The 10,454-nt window shown below is 33.9% G+C and overlaps 1 protein-coding gene across 2 annotated transcripts in view; it reads right to left on the bottom strand.

Annotated features, from left to right (window-relative positions):
• Positions 1-713: 713 nt before the first annotated feature.
• LOC140750690 (uncharacterized) overlaps positions 714-10,454 on the bottom strand; it is a 95,964-nt gene continuing 86,223 nt past the window's right edge. For both annotated transcript variants that reach the window (XM_073084382.1, XM_073084383.1), the window contains one exon: positions 714-4,471. In XM_073084382.1, coding sequence (XP_072940483.1) covers positions 3,952-4,410 — 459 coding nt within the window. In that variant the 5' untranslated portion in view covers positions 4,411-4,471 and the 3' untranslated portion in view covers positions 714-3,951. The remainder of the gene's footprint in view (positions 4,472-10,454) is intronic.

Genomic DNA, 10,454 nt, shown 5'->3' with positions numbered 1-10,454 from the left:
CCACTTCTTAATAAAATTAACCGTCAGATTTCGTATTCGACTTTTGAATTTAAAAAATAATTTCAAATTTTATTATGCTTCTATCATAGAAATACAATATTTCTGTCAGATACAAATTATCAAGAAGTGGTGATACAGCTTCTTAAGATAAACGAAGTCTAAAATTTAATTTAGTGTAATATTAACTTATGTACTGTTCGTATTATGCGATTTATATTTATATATCTAAGTACGTACTTATTAAACACTTTACAAAAACATTTATAAAAAGAGTAATAAGTTACGTCAGTCTCAGAAAACAGATTGTTTATTCTGATTATTGGTGATTTTTGTTGTAAAAAATAAGCACCAATGGTTGTAAAAACTTATCTGAATGTGTCGATTCTTCGATTGTAAAAGTATAGTTCATCCTCGTAATACCGGAGTGAAATCGTCGAACAGTTTATTTTTTCGGGATTATCCTGATCGACTTCAATTTTTGGATTTATACAGCTTTGCACCTAAATGTGACAATATGAGAATCTTTTTTAATGTGCCCAGACAGAACAACAGGTTTTCTTGTCTTATTTAAGTCTACATTTTTGTTACACCCAATATTCACGTACACTTTTCATAATTTATTAACAAAATAATGTCCCATGAAGCCGATCGCAGATGCTATCCTTGAATACTCAGTCAAGATCAGCCTCAAGATCGCCTCAGAAAATTATATCTACCTTACATCTGCCTACCACGTATTGCTTTCTTATTATGACAGCCGGGTACCATAAAATGCAGTTCATATAAAACTTTAACACCTTTGGAGATGAAAATGTCAGTCGACTGTATTCTATGAGCAAGTTATCAAATAGACCCAGAACGTGTTATACATACACGTCATGCATACATGGAAATATGTAATATACACATTTGTATATCAGTAATTAGACACCATGTAAATGGCAATGAATACTTAATATTGGTTCCATAATTTGGCACGAATCCAAGTCTGACCAAGCAGCGAGTAAAATTTTAGACGCACCGGAAAGTGGGCTTATTCAGCCGTTAAATTAGGAGTCCATTTGATTACTTAGTCCACAGCCGAATTGAAATTAACCATCTTGCCCAAAGATGTTTTAATGTGTGTATAATATACAGTAGAGGCAAAACGTCAATACAATAATTACATAGAAAATCTCGATAAAACTTTAAAAGACAACATTATAAAACGTTCATCATATAATATACTTTACAAAGATATAAGTAACTAGGGAACACAGTACGCAAAGATATTGTAGTAAAAGCTACTGATGTATCTAAGAATCTTATACATTGAATATGTCACAGATAATCACCTACCTTTTATACAATCGTGTTCTTAATGGTTACACAGATAACGCAAAAATTTAAACCTTTTGTGTACTATAAGTACTGCGTGTGTTCCTGAAATTTGGTAACACACGCCGTGCTTTTTTATATGTTCTCGATAATTATAGTGGTATGAAATATGAATTTAGGAAATTCGGTCGGGGTAAATACCGAGGCAATATATTTTTCAATATTAGGTAAGTGCGTATAAAAACATACAAAGTTAAATTTCCATGAAGTCTTTAAAACATCTTAACTTCTGAATTACCAATTCGCACTTGTCCGGCGTGGTGAACTATGATCAGATTTTTTTTACAATGAGAGTTTGGAAAAGATTTTGGAAATCGTATTAATATAAATACAATTTTATATCCTTGCATTGTATCACCATATGACTTACATTAACTAGATACGTACTGAATGTGTACAATATTATCGATTAACCTTGACGAACACGAAATTGAATTAATTTTATTTAAACATTCATTTTTATGCGCCGTGATTGTGAAACTATTGACTGCTGATCACACTGTCTTATTCGATTTTTGCGCAAGAACCTAACATTTAACGGAATTATAAGTACTATATCATATTCATAACATGTTAAGTATTTTGTATCATGTTAAACTCTGTAACATGTTACATACAATGTTAAGTACCATGTTATGTTATTTATCAGTATTGTATAGTTTCGACAAAATAAAGTAGTATAAAGTATTGCTAATACTGTTTAAGACGACATGATTTTTTTGGTTATATGTTACTTATTGGCAATAATTGGTCCTTCATGATTATGTAACAACTTATGCTCTTTAACAAATAGTTTCAAAAATTACGGAACTTCGTAATTACTTACCTATCTTTGAAACTAATTTTTATTTTTTTCTTTTTATGAGCACTAAAATTCAAGAAAACCAAAATATTGACAAGAAATAATGGAAGCTCCCAATTAGCTGCAGTCACCCGGATCTTCTGAAGTATTCTACGCCATTAATAACACGAATTTCGAGATTTTTTGTTTTTAACACCTTAATGCTTCCGGTGATATTTGGCATGACATTTGCACAACCTGTAATCTCCAGCTAATCTAGAATCAGAGTTCATGGTGACTATCTGTGACACATTGCTTAACAAAGATATTAAATATATATGGGCTGTAGAGCGGACATTATCAAGATTTTCATATAAAAACTTTTCGCTTCACACCATGATTTCGGGTTTAATATAAGTATATTTCGGAACGACTTATTACCAATTGGTAATAACTCGTGTCCCACTTCTTCCCCATGTCCGCCCTATAGCTACTATATATTTAAATGTCTTTGATAATGTATTAAAATCCTTATTCTTAAATAAATCGCAGTCCCGGAGTATCCTCACGCCGTTACTGAAAACTAAGAGATCTAAAAAATTACAAATGTCCACATTACGTGTGTTACAATGTTTTTTAAGACCAATCTCTAAACTTAGAATATAAGAATATATAAGCCTCGTTATTTGAATAATGTGTCATTATTTCAAGACATCGTTTATGGCGTTACGTCTTAAAAAGACGACAGTACTTAAATATTAAAAAAATTTAATCTTACTATTCCAAATTCAATTTAGTTATGATTTTAATATGTTTATAATGTCGCAATATAGTGATGTGCCATCGAAAAATGCAGCGATCTCATCATATTTTAAGTACTTGCGTACTTGCGCGACACAAATTCATTATAAGCTTCTTCTATATATTTTTATATTCTAAGCCTCTAAACTAGCTATCTCGTATATTGGTCAATCTACAGAATTCAGTCGATTTTCATAAAATATATTTAATGTACGTACAATAATAAATATACGTATGAATATGACAAAGTTTGTATCGTTAACGACTATTGCATGTTAGTGAAATAGTATAATATTTATAACGTTTAAAAAGGGATACCGAAGGTAAAGACACCTTATTTCGAATGCTTCTGGAATCGGAACCAAATTCCGAGGGTTATAAACGGCATTTATAACAATTTACAAGCTCTTTTTACTGAAAGATATCATATTCAATAATTGTTATTACATACTCGTATATCATGTCATGACCATATCATCAAAAGGGTTGTTTAACGTGTTTGCAATTACTATTTTTTCATATATTCAATTAATATTTACCACTTTCTGATAATAATGTGTAATGATGAGTCAGAAAGATAATTAATTAATTTCCGATGTTCTGTATAGTTCAGGAACCGTTAACCACGGAAATAGGTGTCTTTACCTTAATAATAGTACCATCCTAAGCAAAAGTTAGGTACCTATGTATGTGATAGAGAAAAATGTATAAACTAGACTTTCTCACATTAGGTCTTTTCACATGTAGGTACCATACCCGCACCACACGGCAGAACTGTTGTTTGTTGTTAGGCTAGATGACACCTGATCCGTCAATATAGCACTTTTCTGTATTGTAGCACTTTTATTTCGGGCATTTTTGAGACCCAAAGATCATTAGTTGGTAGCTCAATGATACCTAACGTTTGCTTAAGAAGACAATAAGTACAAGCAATCAGAGAATAGCGTAGTTGATTGGTTAAAAACGGAGTAACGTTCGCTTCCACGTTCCAATTATCTTTTGTTTTTGTTCTTCATCGTGAGACGCCGCCAGAAGCTGGTCTTCTCCGCGGGCGGTTGCTCTTCCCGCGTCTCCTCGCCCCTGGTTTCCCCTCGAAGCATGTCCAAGAACGTCGGGTCGTTCTTGCGGACATTCTTCTCGATTTTGACCGCTTCCGCGCTGAGCTCTGCTTTTAGCTTCTCCGGGCTCGTGTTCTCGACCTTAAACTCGTTAGGGTCTTCAACGAACGCCTGTTGGAGATCGCGCATAATCTTCTTACGAATAGTCTTCTTCATACTGAGATGCCGCTCGAGCGTTTTGACGTCTCCGTTGCCGTAAGAACGGAAGTCCTCCTTCTTCTTTCTAGCTGCCTTCTTTGTCTTGTCGTCATTGTCCTCGAAGGGCTTGCCGTCGTACTGCTGGTTGAGACCGAAGATATCGCGCAGATGAGGTATGGCTCGTTCCGATGTCATCTTGGATAGCTGGCGTCTCTCACGCCCAGGTTGTGAGATCACAGACACCTCATCGTATGGCCTGGAATGTGAAAAAGATGATTTGAAAATCTTATTATAATATAAGTCTGATTTATATCGTCTTGCTAAATAATGCTACTTTTGGATTCATAAACTTTTGAATAATTTATAAAGAAAAGAGTCATATTAATTCCTTATATGTACAATACTCTAAATCTCATATTAATCTTTACATATCACAAAAAAAGGTTAAATATACAATAACAATAAAAAATAGTTTCTACGAACTACGCTTGCAAATCTTGCAATACAAAGACGCTTAACAGTACAAAGTTATAAACACACCTTAAATGCTACTAAATAATGCATTACACATTACTATTACTGTTAATTATAATGGAACGCAACGCTAAAAGTAAAGGTGCGCCATGATTTACGATAAACACTTAAAACCTAATGAATAATTAGATAATAAGGTATTATTACGAAAATATTATTACGCATATATAGGTGCAAAGGATCGCCGAAAATAAAACGCGTCGTGTTACGAAAATCTCGAATGGTCGACTAATTTATTCCGTACAAAGTACCCTAGTTTTAACTGTGATAAATATGAAATCTATAGGTCCCGACATTGTTTTTACGGTTATTCTTAACTTTATGTACATAAATATTATTTTTAATGTTGTAATTACAAAAGAAAAGAAAATAAAATCGAGTTAGGAATATATACGCAAAGGACGCGCGTGTCGCCAACAAGATCTGTAAAACCTAGAGGTACTATCATGTGGACTGAAAGCTTGTTTGCTGCTTCGTTGTCATCAACCTATAACTGTTCCATTACTGGACACTAGTCTCATGAAGTCTTTAGGTCATAGTCTACCACACAGGGAAAATGCTAATTAGTAGACTCCACTGACCTTTGAAAACTTTTATAAGAACTTTCAGGCATGACGGTTATAGCGAGTGCTAAATAATTTATGTTACGTTCGTATTAAAATTATACTTATAAGTAACTTTTCAAAACCAGACGTGCGTGAGATTTAATTCCCTGATGGAAAAATCAAGTTTCAACCTTTCTTGTTATCATAGAAGACCCTACTATGGAACAGTAATAGTTGTAGATAACAGTCATTAGCCTTACTAGGTCTAGCTCACGTGAAACACCAGCATAGTTTCCCGAGGTGTTCAGTAGTTAGCACATTGTGTTCAACAGAGAAACAATGGTGTGATAAGTGTTACTACTTCCCTCCTTACTGTTCGCGTATACACTTGTGTAGATAAATCCAAAAAATAATATTTGTTTTCTTCCATATTTAATATCATAAACGAACAATTTCACCCGATTTTTTTCAAATATAGGAGTAGCAGACGAGCATGTAGTCCACTGTATGGTAAGTGGCTATTGTCGCCCATAGACATAGACATCAACCCCATATAATCCCCTATAATCAACCCCAGATAAGATTTGGTCGGCCACCAATGCGCTGCTGACTTGCATTAATATTAATGACTAACTTGCAATGCTTCTGAAAAGTATATCCCTTATCACACCTTCAAAGCAGAAAACAGCGGGGATTAACAGTGCTATTTAAACTGACATTAAATGCTAATTGATATATTGTATGCAACCCCAATAGATGTAAAGTACTGATTTACGCGTCTCTGCAATAACAAGGCAATACTTAAGAGTTAAGTTCTAGGAATCGAATCAAGATCAATCCGATTACTTTTACTTTGGACTTCCTAGCTTTCTACTCGTGACTTTAGTGTACAAGTTGGTTGTTAAAGTAACTAATTTTGTAAATACTTTCTGCACAGATAAACGAAAAAAACGTTTAAATACTTCAGGAAAACGTTTTGTAAATACTTTCTGCACAGATAAACGAAAAAAACGTTTAAATACTTCAGGAAAACGATTTATATATTTTCGACTCTTTGGTCACGATAAAAGCTCTCCTTTCAGCATAAGAATGTGTACAATACAATTTATAGTAAGCTAAATATTGGATAGATTGATTATTTATTGATAACGGGCGTTAGTTTATACATCCCACAAAAATTTTACGAACCGTTTAGAAACTATGAAGGACCTAAAGGGATTCATGCTTTCTCAGATGTTCTCTTTTATCTTTAAAGAGGCAATAAGTAATTTCTACTGATAAATCTATTTTGAAATAAAAATAAAGGAATTCCAATTTCAGATCTGCAACGGAAGTGGCCGTTATTCTTACAATTTGACTTTTTGATAATATAGTTGTAGTAGATGAGAACGCAGTACATCTGATAGTATTAGACATTTTTAATCAACCCCAGATAACAGTAGATTCCTACCCGAGGTCGGCCACATATGCGCCGCTACCTTCAGTACTAAGCTGTTATAGCTCCGAAAAGTATGTCTCCCGTAAAAACCCTATCACCATTATTATATTTTTGGATCAAATCACTATAACATCGAACATATCGTCAATTGTTAAAACAGATTTAGATAAATATTAAAAAATATAACTTGCAACTTGAGTACAAATTCTTGAAGATTTCGTGCTAGACTGTACTTAACAGCATCCGCACGGCTCGTATTGTGTTCAAAATATAATAAAGTGCGCTTGACTGCATCTCCTCCCGTTGCCTCTCACATTCGAACAATGCAAGCGTTACCGACGGTACTGACTGTTGTACTGACAGCGATCAACGATGGCTAATAGAAAGATATATCCAAGCTATATTTAGAATCTTCTTGGGCGTTAAAAAAACTTAAATTACGAGTATGTCATAATCATCATCAAAATGTCGAATAAGTCGGTCTAAAATCCCAAGAATGTAATATCATGAATCCCCTGAATGAAAAGTGAACAGAGGTCTTTTAACAAACGCTGTGTAAGTAAGCGTACCTATTACAAAATATATGATTAATTAAAGAAAAAAAATGATGTGTCAGCAACAGATCTATGTTTATCTCTGCTAACAGCATAATTATTTTGAATATTTTATGGAAAAGACACAGTATAAGGATCATTTGTACGGTGGAATAGATGTTATGGAGTTTATTACGCCGCTTCAATTGCGAAATGGTGTTAGAATCTAAGTAATTCAGATTCAAAGATTATTAAGGAGCTCTCTGGAGAGTCTCTCTTTTACTTTTTGATAAGTTTATTTATTAAATTGTAGTCAAAATTGCCTTAAACGTTCGTTTCGTTTTTTATGTCGTAGTGGCAGTCAAAATCGATCATAAACTGACATGTTCAAAATATATTTAGACAACTCGCTACTCGCTTTGCGTCGACGACGAAACAAGTCCTTAAGCAACATTTCGTCCACTCTCGTAAACCGTACACTAAACAACATACATCGTTGCTTTTCAGACCTACTACACTCTATTGTAGACCAAATTACCTACACTTTAAGTTAGAAAGTGCTGTACGCATTTCTTATCAGACTGCAATAAATGGTTCAGTGTGGTTACAGTGGGTATTGTTAATAAATCGTTCGCGAAATAAGAAACACTTTCTTCAACTTTCCACGTTAATTGTTCAGATCGCTGTACGGATACAATTCGATAGGTTCTAGTTACTAATTGGGCCTGATTAACGAAACACTAGAAGAATATCCCAATTACTGTCACTCTACATTCAGTATTATTGGTTGTTTAAGGAAAAATCATGATTAGGTATTGGCAAACGCTTTTGAACTAGGTAGACATAATATAGACATAATTATTACTACCCTATTACCAAGCTCAGCCGTCCGTCCAAAATTTATTAAAAAGCTCTATCTTTTTGGTAAAAAATGCGCTTACTACATTGTCACGAGCGCCCACCAAACGTACACCAAAATCCGTATGTACATAAACACCAGATGCAAATCACAAATCAAATTTCACCCTTTCAAATTCTATTGTCACATACATATAAAGGGTCCATTTCTGGACCTGCTTGCCCGAGAATAGAACCTGAAATGGACTGCGTGTCAGGTCAGATATGCGTGTCATATGATAACAGGTGTACCATGTTCATAGCCATTAGATAGATGTTACGTAACTTATGCTATGGTTGATGACCTAGATTATGATCATCAGCATCATGATGATCATTATAAGTAATAATTTATTCTATAATCCTCACTAGTGCATTCGTTGGTTCATTTCTTAATTTATTCGTTCATTCCAATTTGGATAATAGGGTTACGCGATCAAGCATAACATTCAATATTCATACTTTTGTATTTTAATTGACACTCATACCTCGATATTGACTTCTGATTTGCGTTTCACAGAATTACGTTTTAAAAACAACGTATTCAGACGAAAACATTGTTTATTTCTAAGGTGTGTTTTAGTTCTAAGGTAAAATCGAACATCGTCGATTGCCCAAACACTCGGAAACGTTTACCAGTTACAGCTGACATTAACATTGAGCGGGGTCACTGCACTTTACCTAACTCTAGCCACATGATCGTAAGGCAGCCATCTTGGCGCTGTGACGTCAATGCGCTTCCTATGTGTTTGTTTAACGTTTGTTTTGGTTTTTATCAATTGTATTTAATTTACGGTGTGAGTTATAGATTAAATAAATTAAATCTAAGTGTTTGTCTGTGGTACAATTGTGGTCTATGATATTAAAGCTCAAATAGCTTGAAATATGATAGATGCTTTTAGTTTAACATAAAAATATTACTTTATCTAAGCTAAATTCTGGTTGATTAATAAGTAAGAAGCATCTATTCCTAAGACTGGGTAAAATTAAGCTACGTAAGCTATTTGTAGTTGCTAGAATGTTTATTTTATACTACAAAAGTTTATAAAAGTAATAAAACCAAAATGAAATGTATCTACTGTATACAACAGCGAAAATTACAGAAACATTTCTACACTAGCTAGACATTTCACATCAGTTACTGTATGCATTGTGCTATGTATTCAGCAACAGATTTTCGAAATCAATCTAGTTAATTTAATAATGAACATGAGAATGGCGTATACTCATTATTTCTTTAAAATTACTTGATTGTGGTGTTCGTAATTAATAAAAATATGCTTGCACATAAATATGTGCATTGTGCAATCTCTCCCATCTCTATCATGGCGGTGACAACTACTCCGAATCAATACGCTGAAATCAATTAAAATACTACTCTACACTACAATATACTCTAAAAAAACACTAGACAACACGACACTTAAGATCGCTAAGTTGATGATCCACAGAGCGGTCACCATACCGGTCTGACACGCAGTGGTTTTCGGGTTCGATTCCCGATCCGACAGGTATATGAATATAGATTTCTGTTCTGTGTCTAGCTATTTTTGTATTCGTCTATGTCTGTGTTCATGGCAACTATGACACAGAAAATCCTAAAGTGGAGCTATAATTGTAGAAAGCATAGAGCGTTTAAAAAATGACAGTTGAAATTAATTACCTAATCCGACAATTATCTGATGCAAAAGACGATCGACAATGTAGAGCTGAGACAAAAATCCTAATCTATTTATAGCTCATAAACGTTACGCGTGGTTCCTTAGAATAAATAAATGTAGAATGTGCAAATTAATTTGTATGAACAGTTTATTAGAAACGTGGCATAGCGTTCCACCTTAAGGGTACCACCACCACACCCTTTTTAGCGTGAACTCCGTTTCGGTGGAAAAATATGGACTTCGACTCACTTATACATGCGGTGTCTACTTATCTTCCTCCTCCATCCTCAGTAGTGAATTATGTCGTAAACATCACAGACGCCCACGGACGGCAGTGACTGTGCAGGTTGACTACAAAGTCTTTTGCACTTGCTGTATTTATTAAGCTTAGATAAAAATATAATATAAAAAGTTTTATATTAGAGAAAGAAATTATATTGACAACATCGAATAGATATACTTTTACTTTTACCATACACTTAACTGTAACAGTTAATTTAAAACGTCACAAATGAAACAGTGCTAAAATGGCGTCATTGTCAACGCGGATTCTGTATGTTTTTATTCTAAATTTCCTATATGAATCTTACATCATGCGTGAACTTTACAACCGGCTTCGTCGTAAACAACT

Source organism: Epargyreus clarus, unplaced genomic scaffold (assembly GCF_041222505.1).
Source record: "Epargyreus clarus isolate Ecla_fem2 unplaced genomic scaffold, WU_Ecla_fem_2.2 ptg000021l, whole genome shotgun sequence".
NCBI lineage: Eukaryota > Metazoa > Arthropoda > Insecta > Lepidoptera > Hesperiidae > Epargyreus > Epargyreus clarus.
The sequence above is the reverse complement of the archived record's forward strand: the minus strand, read 5'-3'. Positions and strand labels throughout refer to the sequence as shown.